The 16,867-nt window shown below is 35.2% G+C and overlaps 1 protein-coding gene across 1 annotated transcript in view; it reads left to right on the top strand.

The window, feature by feature from the left end:
• The window catches only part of LOC150101422 (uncharacterized), a 274,314-nt gene that overhangs the window by 69,780 nt on the left and 187,667 nt on the right, over window positions 1–16,867 (top strand). The window contains exon 11 of the mRNA XM_090400110.1: window positions 8,900–9,009. Within this exon, the coding sequence (XP_090256236.1) occupies window positions 8,900–9,009 (110 nt within the window). The remainder of the gene's footprint in view (window positions 1–8,899; window positions 9,010–16,867) is intronic.

The raw sequence follows: 16,867 nt of genomic DNA, 5'->3' as shown, positions 1-16,867 counted from the left end.
GATCCCTTGACTCCCTGGAGGTTTCAGATAATAATAATAATAATATTTGAGTAATCAAGGATGAGTTTTGTAGATTTGGAAAACACATACAAAAAAGTGTCCAGAAAGAGAAGCTTTTCAAAACACTACAATTATTTGGAGTAAATGGAACATTATACGAAGCAATTTGTAGTCTGTATTTAAGAGGAACACAGAAGACCAAGGTCTAGGTGATTCAGTTGAAGTGCTTTAGAAGACTGTGATGTTAAATATGACAATATTGAAGTGCTGAAAAGTAATAGAATAATTCAGAGGAAAATTATTGATGGGAAATTAACCTAATTGTATTATTCTGCCTTAGTAGTCTGTGTACTCCTTGAGGATGCGTATCAGGAAATTAACAGTAATGATGAAGAGGATGGAAGAATCTGGCATGGTTGACAAATTAATCCCATGTTAGAATCAATCTAGATGAGCTAGATTTAAAAAAAAAAAAAAAAAATTGAGGTATTTATTGTCGCAATTTCTTATTTTGCATTTATGATGTTATGTCATTCATATTAATTATGATGATAGTTATTGCGATAAAATCCAGTAACAGTATGTAGAAAAGTGCAATAAGCTATTTTGTATTTATTTATTCCTGTATTTATGAAGATAATTTTACTAATATTAGTGTTTTAAACAATAAATTAAAAATGTTCTCTAAACATAGAGCTGAATCGACATCTTTCTCATTTAGAAAAAGCAGAAAATCGCTTACTATTGATTAAAAAATGGAAGTTATTCTGATGTGTGTAAAGCATTGAAATTAATGGATCAGAATGACTTCCATTTTTTAATGTTCACTTCACTTGCTGGAATTGTTAATGTAAAAGTGTCAGAAATCATATTCAAGGAGTGAAGCAAGTAAAATAAGGGAAAAAAATTATTACTGCTGTGGACTGATGACATGAATGAAAAGAACATTTTTGTAACTCGGTAATCATGAACAAGGCAGAGTCCTTGTTTAATGAAATAAATGAAGAAGTTGGTGGAAAAGATTAATTTGTTTAAGCTATTTATACTGAAGGAACCAGTCTCATATAAGTATATTATAATTTTACCTCAATTTATGAACAATTCACTTTACGAACAGTGGGCTAGGAACTTAATCTCCCTTTTTAAAATAATAATTATAGGAATACTAAGGTATTCCTATAATTATTATTTGCATTACAGTACTTTATGTTAAGTTCCAGCACATGAGGTTTGATATCTAGTTAGTGAATTGGATGGGAAATTGACTGGCTGATAGATATCAGGGAGTTGTGTATGGGGAACCATATCAAGGAAGAGGAAGGTCACAAGTTGAATTTCACAGGAATCAGTACTGGGACCTTTATGTCAGTGATATTGTCGCTGGATTGCAGGGAAATATTCAGTTATTTGTAGATGATGTGAAAGGTTATTAGTAATATTGCTGATGAAGTGGCCCTTCAAGAGTATTTAAATAAACTTGACAGATGGGGAAAAAATGGGTATGTCCATTTAATGCAATTAAATGTAAGGTCTTGAAATTTTGGATCCACCAATGGAAGGCTGCTTACTCCATTGGTGGATTTGTACTGGAGGAAGGGAGACATGGTGTCTTGAGGTGATAGGTAATAAAAAATTGAAGTTTAGGAGACATGTTGCAAAGGTAGTGAAGGCAACCCAACCCAGAGGATTGCTGCAATAAGGACTTCGACCTGTAGAGATAAAACAGTGGTGCATGAAGTCCTGATCAGGGCACATCTGGATTATTGTGCCTAGATCTGATCAATGGGATTTTAAGAAGTTAAGTTAATCATGGAGAAGGTATGGGGCAGAAAACCGATATCAGGACTCTGTAGTGTTTATAAGGATAGACTGAGGGCATGCAAACTACCAAGTTTGGTGAATAGAAGATGAAGAGATGACATGATGGAGACATTTAAACTGTTGATAGGTAATTACAAGATTGACACTGATAATTTTGCATATAGTAGAAAATGAGAGCTTAATAATAATAATAATAGCAATTCTTAACATTTAAGAACATAACACCACGGAATATAACTAATTTTGTCCAGAAAAGAAAACAACTCAGGATATGAACCAGTGATTGCAGTGCAGCATTAATATGAATGAAATTTGTATATACAGGTACACCACTGATTTTCCTGCACCTCCTTTAGTCCAGACAAAATTATGAGAACGCACTTGAAATTCCCATGACCACCCAAATAGTTCATGCCACTGATGGTTTTGTATGTGGTGGATGCTTGCTTAATTATTCGCATCTGCAGTTTGTGGTAATCCCTTAATTTTCAGGGATTCTTAGCTTATTTTACCTATATTGAATCTTAGCTAGGACTTTTAAGAAAAATCCAGTGCACAATAATTGCGATGGTGATGTCAAACGCAAGTGCAAGTCCATATCAATACAAGATGAGGTAGAAGTGTCAAAATAATTCAACTTTGGAGTTTTGGTTCATGTTATACATATGATATTAGTTTGTCAATTGTTTATGATACAAAGGAAAGGAACAAATTGAAATTCTTTGTAGGCAGTGATTCCAAGAAGTAAACAGGTGTTTGAAAAATGGTAAGAGTACTGAACACGATCGAGTGATGATGGAATGGTTTTGATGTCAGAGTGATGGAGTGGATTTGGTGGACAGCATGTTAAAGTAACAGACTAGTTATTCCATAAAGAACTTAAATTAGAAGATGAGTGTGACAATAATGAAGGCTGGCTTCAAAGGTTTAGGAAGTAACGGAATTTCTATCCACAAAGTGCATGTGTGATGAAAACTAGTCTGTAAACCATTAAGGAGCTACTGGGTGTGTGGATGAACTTGTAGCTGACAAGCTTCCTAGTCCTGTTTATGTAGTGTATTTTTTTCCCCAACTATAATATCTGTTATCCAACCCCAAGAAAGGAATATTACATTCTGGAAGGCTAAGTATCACTCACTTTTCACAAACCATTTTTTAAGATGTAAATCCTAGGGGAGTCTGTAGAGCCATTTATTAAAGAATTTAACATGAAAGACGTGCTTTAGTTTGTTGCTAGGCCCTAGGAGAAGGTGCAAGTAACAACACTAAAGAAATGGCATAAGTTGTGGCTTGTCTTGGAGTTTGATGATTCTCCTAATGAAAATGTTGCCACCTGCTTTATAGGATTTAATGCATCAAAGGAGAAGGGAGTTGTTCAAATTGCTTGCATATGCAGAAATTGTTACAGGATCTGCTTCCAGTTGAAGCAAGTAAGTAGGCTTGGTGAAGAAAATCTGTTAGTATAGTGTTCATCGCTATACTGACAAATTGAATGATAGAAACAGTGAAATCCTGATAGAAACAATTGAAGTATTGAAGATGACAGTGATGACACTGAAACAGATCTAAATGAAAATTTAATGTTGACAGTTTAGTTGATTTGAGAATAAATTAATCAAAGGGCTAGAACAACATATCTTCATGATGGAGGTATAATGAATGAATTTTCATTTGATGTGTGAAAATTACACATAGAAAGATGAAAGCACATTAAGCAGCTATGCTTGAAGATGTTATCTTCTTCCTGCAACATTACTTGACAAATCACTTAACTGCAAGCCTGGTTTGCTGAGTGCTTAGCATACCTGCTCTCTAATCAACAGGCTGCAGGTTCAAATCTAGCTGTGGGTATGACTGTTTGTGATTATCCTTAGGTGGGGGGAATGATTTTCATCAATTAGTAGATTGATAATTGCCATCAATCTACCACTCCACTTATTGGAGACCTGAAGCGGTTTGAAAAAGTTCCATGTTTGGTCTATAGAGCAGGATTTCTGGACTATGTTGAAAATGAATTAAAAATATGAAAATATATATATATAAAAATTTATAAAATAGAAGAAAACCTGCAGTACAAAACGTACTATAGGTTTGTGAATAACCTTTTGTGAGTGGAGCAGCAGCATAAAAAAAAAAAAATTAAAAAAAAAAACCCTATAAAACCGACAGTAATTCTGGGCAGCCCTCAACTTTTGTGATTAGATCTATAATCTGAGAAAAAAAAAATTCTAAATTTTTTCCTCTTTAGAACATTTTGAGTAAGTAGGGCAATTAATAAATCTGTTTTCATTAATATTGTAATGTACTGTTAAAACTATCATTTCAACCTGTACTAATGTATTTCATTAAACCATTTAATTCATTTAATGGCTGTTTAATTAATAATCCTGTTTCATTGATACAAATAACATTGTGTTGTGTCATTTATACTAATACATTTAATTTAATCACTTCATTCACATTTGATTTACATTTAATATTTAAGTTTCTAGTAGCTCATAGTGCTGATATGTGTAGTGATGAATTAATACGTGACCATCATTGGTCTGGCAAAATGGGTAATCAAGCAAGGCTCTGGAACTAAGAGTGCCAGAAAATCAGTGATATTCATGTGTATATATATATATATATATATATATATATATATTCATTTTTAATATAATTGGGTTTTTAGTCAGTTTATATTAAAAATGAATATATATATATATATATATTCATATTTATATATATTGACTATAACCGAGACTAGAATAACAAGTAAATTTATTCAAAACGCAACATATTTCATTGGATTGTCCAACTTCTTCAGGCGTGGGAACATAGAAAGCAAATAAACACTATAAGAAACATCGTATCACTATATAAACGACTATTATAAATTCAATTAGTTTTGAACTGTAGCTACAGTCCGTGTTGAAGTTCTATTGTTAGGCAGCTGCGTGCGTCTGATTTCACGAGTGTGCCAATATCGGATAGCAGAGCTTAAAGAGTCCGGTAGATTATAGCTAAGGTTATTATTTATGTGATGAGGATCCATAACAATTTCCTTAGACTCGACTATGCGGCGCTCCACCTCGTCACGGCATATATGAAGGTTTGAGGTTGTTGTCCAGTTTATCTCATGTTGACGGCCTTCATCATTTGTGTTTACTGAAAACAGTACATGGCTTGACAGGGCACTTGCTCTAGTTCTTTTGTAGGCAATGTCCCTCTGGTGTTCTTCCAGATGTAGGAGGATGGATTTTTCAGTTTGGCCATAGTATTGCTTCCCGCAGTCACATGTGATTTTGTACACTCCTTGGAATTGTAGATGGTTGTGAGCGTGTTTGTATTTGCTTAAAATCGATCTTAGTTTAGGAAGAGTAGAGAAACAGGTTTTTATGTTGAACTTTCGTAAAATTCTTCTTAGTTTCGTGGAGCGCGAGCTGATATATGGTAAGGAGATATAACCTTTGGGATTGTCTTGTGTTTCTGAGTTGTTTTGATGGCGGCGGTATAGATGCTTATTAATAGTTTTCGATGAGTAGTCATTACTTGTGAAAGTTCTTTGTAGATGTTGTAGTTCATTTTTTAGATCTTCATCATCTGACAGTACAGATCTGGCACGATGTGCTAGGGTTGAGATGATACCCACTTTCTGTGCAGGATAGTGATGTGAGGACGCATGCTGGTATCTATCTGTATGTGTAGATTTTCTAAATATTGAGATTTTAATAGAATCAGATGTCTTAGTAAGTCTTACGTCCAGGGAAGAGATCCATTTTCTTCAACCTCCATTGTTAATTTGATATCTTGGTGGAAGTTGTTTAAATGATTTAAAAAAGACTGAAGGTTATCGGTGCCGTGTTCCCAGATAAGAAATATGTCATCTACAAATCTCAGTCAAATTTTTGATTTAAGAGTAGCTGAGGAGATTACTTTTGTTCTAAATCTTCAAAAAAGATGTTAGCTAATATAAGAGACAGGGGGCTTCCCATTGCCAATCCCTTATTTTGTTTGTAGATTTTCTTCTCTTATTTAAAGTAGCCGGAGTGAATGCAATGTGATAGCATGGAAAACATCTTTTTTGAAATCTTGTTCTTTAAAATATCGAGAACCTCTTGAGTTGGTACGTTTGTAAAGAGAGCCACCACGTCAAAGCTCACCATGATATCTGAAGGCTGGAGTTTGAAATTTTTGATTTTCGAGACGAAATCTGTTGAGTTTTTTATATATGAAGAAGAATTTCCTGTAAAACCTTTTAAAGATGAAGCCAGAAATTTAGATAAGCTGTAGGTAGGCGAGTCAATACTATCTATAATTGGTCTGAGTGGGCAGTTTTCCTTGTGTATCTTTGGGAGACCATATAATCTTGGGATGAGTGGATGTAAAGAGCGAGTGGCAAGGCATATGTTTTGTGGAAGTTCTGTGGCTTTTTGTAAGAGGTTGTTTGTTTTGTTATGTATCTCTCTCAGTTCCCAAGTATGTATCTGACTCTAATAACGCCAAGATTTTTTCATGGTAATCTGTTTTATTTAGCACTACAGTTGCATTGCCCTTGTCAGCTTGTATGATAACGATGTCTTTGTTATTCTTAAGACTTTTTATGGCTAGCCTTTCGCCAAGGGAGATGTTATCAGATGGAGGTCTTGCATTATTAATTGCAAGTATTGCTTCCATGCGAAGTAAACTGGCATCCGCAGCAGGAAGTAGTGATGCAGCTTTCTCCATCTTAGTTAAAAACATTTCCTTGGGAATAGTTTTAGGCGCAAGGACAAAATTTGAGACCTTTTCCAAGAATTTGTTCTTCATTATGATTTAGAACATATGGTGATTGGTTTATCACTAATTTTTTAGTTCTTCCATGAAGATTATTAGAGGTTGGTTGTTCTTGTGTTGTCTTTAGCAAATTAAACTATCTGATAAGCTTATGTTTGTTTAAATTTTGAGATGTTAATGCCCGACGTGTACTTATTTCTTGAACGTGATTCCATGACACGCAGTCTAAGGAGGTCGCTAAATGGTTTCTAAGGATGATTTTTGAGAAAAGAGAAGAGCTAAATTACGTTTGGTATCGTTAATCCTCTCTCTTAAAAGTTCTAGTTTTGCTTTTTGGTAGATTCTGTGTGCTTTTTCACTGGTAATGGCTTCTCTGAATTGTAAGAATTTAGGAATAATATATATATATATATATATATTTTTTTTTAAAAATAGATTTAATGACTTAAAAACTGAGATTACTTGTAAAGATTTAATAAGATTAATGCAACTAGTTTCGGCTTATAATAGCCTTCATCAGGTATTCATAAAGGAAGAGAATAGTAATAAACATTGAAGTATCTAAAAACTTGAAAATACAGGTAAAAAATCGCCACACATAGTTGATACATAAAAAACGTTGTATTTTTTCAAATTGTTCTAACAGGCGTGCCATTGTTTATTGCAAGTATGCGTGCAGACTCACGTGAACGCCGATATTGAATAACTGCAGCATGGCTATCTGGGATGTTATAACTCAAATTGTTGTTTAAGTGGGCAGGATTCAGAAGGATTTCCCTTGATTCTATCATTTTTCTCTCAAACTCATCATCAGAGCGAAAAATATTTTCTGATCTATCCCAGCAAACGGAGTGACTTTATTGATCATCATTAGGATTATTTGAAAAAAGAACATGACTGGATAACGCAGTTGCATGTGATCTTTTGTATGAGATGTCTCTTTTATGCTCTTCTATACGTTGCTCAACAGATTTGTTAGTTTGTCCAAAATAAGGGATATTGCAATCGCACCATAATTTATATACACCTGGATATTTTAGGTTGTGATGAGGAGGCTTTGGATGGCTGATTAGAGAACGGATTTTTGGAAGGGTGGTGAAGAATGTCTTGATGTTATATTTTTTAAGGACTTTTGCTAATTTGTTAGAGACTGTGCTAATGTATGGGATGGAGATGCTGCCTTTAAAATTAATAGTTTCTGTGGTGCACTGTCTAGGAGGATCCAGAAGAAATTTCTTAATCGTTTTTTCAGAGTAACCATTTTGTTTAAAGATAAGAGAGAGTCGATTTATTTCTTTTTGTAGTTCATCTTGTTCATTCAAGAGAGAGCGTGCTCTGTGTCCTAAGGAGAGAAAAATTATAGAATCAAGGGAAATCCTTCTGAATCCTGTCCACTTAAACAACAATTTGAGTTATAACATCCCAGATAGCCATACTGCAGTTATTCAATATTGGCGTTCACGTGAGTCTGCACGCATACTTGCAATAAACAATGGCACACCTGTTAGAATAACTTGAAAAAAATACAAAATTTTTTTATGTATCAATTATGTGTGGCAATTTTTTACCTGTATTTTCAAGTTTTTAGATACTTCAATGTTTATTACTGTTCTCTTCCTTTAAGAATGCCTGATGAAAGCTATTATAAGCCGAAACTAGTTGTATTAATCTTATTAAATCTTTATAAGTAATCTCGGTTTTTAAGTCATTAAATCTATTTTTAAAAATGTATCACAACAACTGAGTTGAAGCATATAATCACACACACATATATATATATATATATCAGTTTGACTTGCTGTTTTGTGTGATGCTTTCTATATGTTTATATGTATATATATAATCACATGATATGATAAATAAATGGTGAACATAAGATGGTATATTTCAGTTTTTATATTATGTTTTTTAAAATTTATATTTTTTATATTTCAATTTTTATGTTATACCTAAACTTTATTTTTTTAGAACCAGAAATACTTAACTCATTCAATAGGTGTGTTATAGCATCAAAATAAAATGTAAAGCGATAAAAAAATAATTGTAATAAAATGCATCAAGCTGAAATATTTTCTTCAGTTACAGCCTCATTTTTTTTTCTCTTCCTTCTCACATTATTTTACTATTTAATTGTGTTATTTATGGAAATAATCTGAAACCTGTCATACATATACATTATCTGTTATATAATGTGGTTTCTATGAAATTAATTCTGTAAATTTGTAATTCTAAAAAGCTGTGGGCTGATCTCATTTATAATGTGCAGATACTTCTAATATTTGATTCTCATTGTCACACATTATGATTATTTTATTTCAAGCTCGATCTCGTCAGAGCTGTATGGGTTTGATATGTCGTCTTGGATGTGATTATGGTTTTGAGACAGATGAAACTGGATGCCCTGTGTGTGCTTGTAGAAATCCATGTCAGGTGAGTGGCATTTCTGCTGTCCAAATATGTGTTATATTGAGAACATAATGAAAGAAGGTGAAAAGAAGATATATATTATTATTATTATTATAAGAGGCCTCCAGAGAGTCAGGGACTCATCAAGGGAGGCCACATATCATTCATGTTATTTGCATTCACAGCTTCCATATGCAAGCCATTCGGTTTATTATACCAGTGTATTCACAAGAATATAGTAATTTTATTACTGCCAATATTTCAACCAGAAACTAACTGGTCATCATCAGTGCATGCTCATTGTCAAGCTGCAAGGTCAGGTCTAGCTGCAACAAAGAATCCTATTTATAGAGCTGAGCTACATGCCAGATGCCATCTAGTGGGTGGTTACACTAAAATAAGATTACAAATTAAGGCCTACATTTAAAATTAAGTGATTTGAAATAAAAATATTTAATTCCTTACTCAACAAAGTACACTCGGGTCTCTTTTTATGTGAATTTGAAGTTATGGGGTGCACGCCCACAGATAAGAGACCTTTCGACACTTCTGCGCATGTCAACAGGAGAATCCATTCCGATAATAGGGTAATCCAGCATTTCCCAAACTTTTCCTACGATGGAAACACTTTACAAATCCTGAAATTTTCATGGAACACCTTGGTTATTTTGTAATATATTCATTAATAATTAATTGTTAATTTTGCTGATTTTTATTATTAATTAATAATTAATTAAATTTGGCCCAATGGAGGAAAAAAAACACCAAATTGGAAATGAAAATTGCAATTTTAGATCGTTTAGCAAAAGGAGAGGCATCTATGGTGATTGGTAAACATTTTAAGTTAGGCAAATTTACTATAAAAGCAATTAAAAAGAATGAAGTCACAATAACAAAATCTGTCATTTCTGACACAAAACTAAGTGCCAAATTATCATCGTACTCAAGAGATGCTTTATTAGAAAACACGGAACAAGCGCTCGTAATTTGAATTGAAGAATTAACTCAAAGGGGAATTCCTAGAGTGGTTATTTAATTAAACAAAAAGATCTTCGGTTTTATGAACAGATGAAGCAATTGGAGCTGTCTACTTCCGCTTCCCAGGCTGATTTTCAGCTAGCAAAGGATGGTAAACCGGTTTTTAAAAAGGAATGCACTTCATAATGTGAAGATTACAGGCAAGGTTGCAGCAGCAGATGAAGAAGCAGCCAAAAATTTTTAAGAGAAGTTAGCCAAAATTATTGAAGATGGCGGATATTGTCCCGATCAAGTGTTTAACGCTGACGAAACAGGATCGTTTTGGAAGAAAATGCCTAGTCGAACTTACATTGCAAAGTCTGAGAAAAAAGCAAGTGGGTTTAAAGCAAGCAAAGATCGAGTACCATTACTTTGTAGCAATGCATTAGGAGATCGAATGTTGAAACCCCTCCTAGTAAATCGATTTCTAAGACCACGTGCTCTAAAAGGCAAAGATCTAAAACAGCTGCTGGTACATTGGATGGCTAATACAAAGGCCTGGGTAACAACTGCTATATTTACTGAAAGGTTCAATAATTGCTTTGTACCAGAAGTGGAAACACACATGAAGCAAAAAGCTCTCGATTTTAAAGTTTTATTAATTGTTGACAATGCACCAAGTCATCCGCATTTAGAATATCCAAATGTGCAGGTGGTGTTTTTTTCTACCCAATACAACAAGCATTATTCAGTCATTAGATGAAGGCATAATTGCTACTTTTAAAAAAATATTATGTTAAGCACACTTTTCAGTTTATATTGGATAAACTAGAAAATTTTTTTTAAATAACAAAACCTGTGGTGCGATCATAATTAAAAGAAACACACGTATTAACCAATAAGTGGGCTATACTATATAGTGGTTAATATGTGTGTTTCTTTTAAACTAGGAAATGAATCATTAACAGTAACTGATGTTTGGAAAAAAATTTCTATTTTGGACTTCTTAAATCATGTTGCATCTGCTATCGCTGAAATAAGACCACAAACTTTAAATGCTTGCTGGAAATCAGCTTGGCCTGGATGTATTGCAAACAGTGCAAACATCTACATTATCAGCTGAAATCATTACATTGGCACATGATATTGGTGGAGAAGGTTTTTGATACATTTAGCCAGAACGATGTAGACGAATTGCTTGTGGATAATGCCTTAAGCGACGATGATATTATTGGATATCGATTAACTTTAGATATCGTCGAAGATCCAGAAAACAATAGTGAAGTGGAAGAAAAACCTGTCCCCCTCACTGCAAATATAATTCGAGAAGGTCTTGAACTGTGCAATAAATTAGAAAATCATTTTCTTATTAATGACACAAATTCTGAACGAGCCTTTAAATTCCAATGTGAGCTGAAGAACTGTATGTCTGGATATCGCGAGCCATATAAAAAATTAGTGAAATCATCATTGCAAAGTTTAATCACTGATTACATTGTCAGAAGAAAAAAATCAGCACAGAATGAGGGCGAAGCTAATTCTATTTGTGAAGAACCATTGCCTTTACCATACAGATCTGATGCGCTGACTATCTCGTCTGGTGATGAAAGTGATTTTGCACTAGTTCGCAAACATTGCCGAATATTGTCTAATAGCGATGATAATTCTGATGACAAAATGTTAAACAAAATGTTACTTTTCAATAAAATTAAATGAATAAAGCTTTAACACAAACTTAGGCATTCTTATTTTCCTGAATTTTCATAAACTTTTTTTATGCGATTTTAGGTTTATTTTAATTCATTGCTTCGGTTTTATGCGATTTTCAAAAATTATGGAACGTATCCCTGATTTTTCACCATAAGTCGAGCCTTTTTTGTGTGATTTTTTATATGCGGTTTTCTGTGTAACATATCTACTGCATAAAAAGAGACCCGACTGTAATTAGTTGGGATGAAGACACTATGAAAAAACTTAAGATCAATTTTGGTAGGAGTTCACATTTCATGGCCTTCCAAAAATACAAAAATACTGCATAGACTTCCCCAGCTATTGCTTAGCCAAATTCTTCACTTGTCTTTTAAGCTCCCCCATTGGACACATGCAAACCTCTGTGAAGAATTCATCTGATTTTTTTGACAAAATAAAAAAAACTGAACCCTTCAACCTACAAATCTTATGATTAGCTTGATATCCGGTCCTTATTCTCTAGTGTACCTCCAGCTGACACTTTCCAACTGCTATCAGATGAGTTTCCTCCAGACATAGTTAAACTGTTTGACTTTGTCATGCACTCAGGCTATTTCATCTTCAATCTGTTCTACAAACAGATTGAAGGAACTGCCATTGGAAACGCCTTGTCACCTGCACATACTAATTTCTACTTAGAGCATCTTGAAGAATCCCTATTCCCTTCAATACAACCCAACCTTCCTTTTGGATTTGATATTGTTATTATTAAGAGAAACCTCCAGGGAGTCAGAGAGACTCATTGAGGGAGGCCACGTACTGTATACACCAGCTGTCATACTTATTTTTGAATTCATTCACACTGCTTGCACTTACAACATCCAATGGCAATCCATTCCAATCACGCACCACCCTCTGAGAAAAAAATCTAGAACTCACCCCTTTCTTAGCAGCCTTCATTCTCAGCTTCCAAGGATTGCCCTCTTGTCCTTTCCCCACCCTCCATAAATTGAAAATTTTCATCAATTGAAATCCTGTATGATCCTTTCAGAAGTTTGTAAGTCTCAATCATATCACCCCCCTCTTTCTCCTGTTTGCTAGTGTCTGCAGTCTACAAATTCTCAATCTGTCTTCATAATCAGTATTCCACAATTCTCATATCATTTTAAAACTCTCCTTTGTACTCTCTCCAATATATCAGAATCACAACGAAAACCAGACCTGTGCACAATAGTCCAAGTGAAGTCTTATCAAGGCCTTGTAAAGAGGCAAAATAACATCCTTATCTTTGCATGTGAATGTTCGTTTCAGCATTGCAATTATCTTTTGAGTTGCATTTGCAATCTTTGCCACAAGGCCCTGAACTTCAACTTCCTATCTACTAACACCCCAAGATCCCTAGCCTCATCAGTTTCTTCTAGCCTAATCCCACCAGTAATACGACATTAGATATCTAATCATGGCAAAGTGAATGACTTTACATTTACTGATATTGAACTGACACCCATTTTCCCATGCTCACAATTCCAGTCTATTCAAATCATTCTGCAAGTACTGAATATCAGCAGCAGCATGCCTGATTACCCTACCTATCTTTGCATTATCAGCAAATAGTCGCATGTCGCTTGTCAAATCCTTCCCAATATCATTAATGTACAGATTGAATAACGGTGGACCAAGCACTGATCCTTGTGACACCACTAGTTACCTTAAATCTTGGAGACTTACATCCCCTGTATACCACTTTTTGATATCTATCAGTCAGCCATCCTCTTATCCATGCTAATACTCTATAACCTAGACCCATTTTCTTCAATTTATGCAACAGTCTGCCATGTTGTATTCTGTCAAAAGCTTTAGCAAAATCCAAACGTATCATGGTGTATCCATTCCTCTTGTCTAGTTCAATGGTAACATTGTTATAGAATGTGAGCAAGTTGCTAAAATGTGACCTTCCCTTAGCAATCCCATGTTGTTCAAAGTAGAGATTCACTGTCAACCCATTTCTGAATGCAGACCCTAACTAACCAATTTTTCCAAAATCTTCACCACCACCACCACCCCTGAGATACTAATCGGTCAATAGTTGGATACATTGTTCTTTGCACTACCGTTGTGCAATGGAATTACCGTACATTTCTTCCATTCCTGCAGAATCTTTCTTATTCTGAGACTCATATTAAACAGCCTGGTCAAAATAATGGCCAGTTCAACTGAATACTCTTTTAGCACATGTGCTGTTATCCAATCAGTCCCTATTGCTGAATTCTTATTCAATTTGTGCAACAGCTCACCTCGTCCTCATACACCTGCGTTTCTTCATCTAGTGAAGAGGTAACATTGCTTTCCGTACAACAGTTGTGACTATTCTAGCACACTGCTTATGACGTTCATAACGGATGCCATCCTTATGCACACGGTATTCCTTCCGTATCATCCTTTTCTTACGAATCTCTTGCTTAATAAGATTATACATCCATTTGACTCCTACTCTATTCTTCAAACTCTCAGGACACATTCTGATATCGCATCACTCAAGTGTTGTTTAAATGCTTCCCATGCACTCTCGATATTCTTTCCATCCTGCAACCAATCCCATTCCGTTGAACTCGATACTCCTGACTTGGTAATAATTTCCTTCTCTGTAATTCAGCATGTAACCTTTTCTGAATGGAACATTCATAAACTTAGTCACTTCCCAAGTGAGTACCACATGATCACTGTCACCAACCAGAGGCAAAATAGTTATGTCCTTAACTGAAACGCCTTCTGACACTATAATCAAATCTAACACTCTTTGCCCTCAAGTTCCTTCTGTCACATGCAGCTTGAGGAATCTCTCCCGCAACAGCTCAATAAATGCAGCTTGAGGAATCTGTCCCGCAACAGCTCAATAAATGCATTTTTGTTCTTCTCATGAGATTCTACTGCTATCCAATCAATATCTGGATAATTAAAGTCTCCCATTATGATTACTCTTTTCGCACTCATCTTTTCTATTTGGTGATGCATCACTAGCAACCGATCCACCAGGTCTGTAACAACACCCCACTATGTAATTAGTCTCGTTAGATTCCACTGCCGTGCGATTACACTAGTGGCTATGTGCTTCGCAACCATATGCCTGGGAAAGGAGTGTCCTGGGCTCGAATCCCATCACCGACGTGAGGAACTTAAGGATCTTTCTCAGACATAGCCAAGTTAGCTGTTTTGGGTGGGGACAGCAGGATTTTTCTTCCCAGTTTATCTGGGTTTTTTTTCTCCCGCAAACCAGCTTCCTGAATGTACATGGACTACAGTCATGAATATGTCCCAGCCATACACCAGTTCTGAGCCCAGATAAAATTGGGGGGTTGGGAAAGCAATGGTGAACTACCCTGTAAAAATCTTACCAGAATACTTTGTGGACAGAAGCCTACAAAGTCATCTACAGTCGGAAACGACTGAAAAGGGAAAATCAGTCAGTCAGATTCCAGCTCACACCAGATGGATTCAAACTCACTGCCACATGAAATATTGTTAGTAGCATTCCTACAATCATAGGTCTCAACTTTAACTGGATTCAAGTCATCCGATATCATTAGCAGCATGCTCTCCTATCCTCTCTATCCCTCCTAAAAATACTGTACCCTTGACACTCGATACCAGTTAGTAGGTCTGATTCTGATAGCCAGGTCTCACTAACACCTACAATCTGAGGTCGCAACATATTGACCGAGGCAACAAACTCTATCCCTTTGTTTCTGATACTCCTAGCATTCATGTACTGACATAATAATCTACCTATTTGTTCTTTTGTATTGTCTTGTCTGCAGTCTGACTGACACAGTTGGACAACTTGCAGATCTCTATTATTCTCTAATGTAGACATCTTTGCACACATATGATGGATCCGAACTGGATGAACACAAACCCGAAATCGTTCTCTCCTCTTCAACATTTCCATGGCAAAGCCCATTTTCATCATTAATGCAGTTATATAACATTGTCGCTCTTACACTCACATTCACATCATTCCTCCCTTTATAATTTAGTTTCCCTGACTTTCTGTGTTAGGTCTCTTACCAGTTATTAGTTTTTCTAGACTCCTGATACCAAATGCATTCAGCTGTAGGCCATCCCTCTTATACAAATCCGATCTTCCCTCAAATTCACTCCACACATCCATTCCTTCTACGTGGCCTACGCAGCGAATCATTTGCCGTCATATCCCTTCTTCTTAATTCACTTTTATCATAGCGAGGTAAATAACTAATTATTTTCACTTTGTCACTCTTCACTCTCACCTCTTCCAACAACCCTTTCATGTCCTCTCTCATACTGAACTTGTTTCCAGTTAAATCATTTGTACCTACTACAACTATGATTTCGTTTACTTTTCTTTTCTATTTTTGAATTGCTTCATTTATATTCTTAATTTTTGCTCCAGGAAAATTCGATATTATCACTTGTTTTTTTTTTCTCCCACAAATAGGCAAACCGGCTTCCTGAATGTACATGGACTACAGTCATGAATATGTCCCAGCCATATACCAGTCCTGAGCCCAGATAAAATTGGGGTGTTGGGAAAGCAATGGTGAACTACCCTGTAAAAAACATAATATATAGATGTATTTGCCATATGTCCAAACTCAGAAGAATCTCTACATAATTTTTAACCAAAATCAACAGCCTACACCCATGCATCAACTTTGCTATGGGGAAGAAAAAAAAAATGATGGACAATTAGCCTGTCTGGATGCCCTATTTTCATGTAGCCCTTTAAAATACTTATTACTTCTATTCACTGTAAACTTATCTTCATAGGCCGCTACATATAACAAGATCCAGCACATCATCCATCTAAAAAAAAAAAAAAAAAATAGGCATGTTCAAATCTTTGCCCAACAGAGCATATGTTATCTGTTCAAATTCCTAAGCTCTCCAACAAAAAGTGAACATCATCCAGTTCATCTTGCTACAGAATGGTTTCACCTCAAAGAAATTTAAATGAATCTTGGACTCTTACAAGCCCATTGCCCAAAACCCTGAACCTGTACAGTGAGTTCCTATCCCATATATTGCAGGCATCTCTGAGATTATTGCTAAGATCCTGAAAAGATATAATTTAGTTCCTACTTTTTTCCCTATCAACAAAATCTGCTCTTGGTTACCATCCTTGAAAGTTTAACAGACCCACTCCCCCTCTCTCTTTCTTCCTGGTGTTTACCAAGTTCAGTGTGAGTGCCTCCTTGTA

The sequence above is a fragment of the Typopeltis vanoorti genome, chromosome 11 (assembly GCF_054136105.1).
Source record: "Typopeltis vanoorti isolate ZY-2024b chromosome 11, IOZ_Tvanoo_1.0, whole genome shotgun sequence".
NCBI lineage: Eukaryota > Metazoa > Arthropoda > Arachnida > Uropygi > Thelyphonidae > Typopeltis > Typopeltis vanoorti.
Note: the sequence above shows the minus strand (reverse complement) of the source record. Positions and strands in the feature narration are given on the sequence as shown.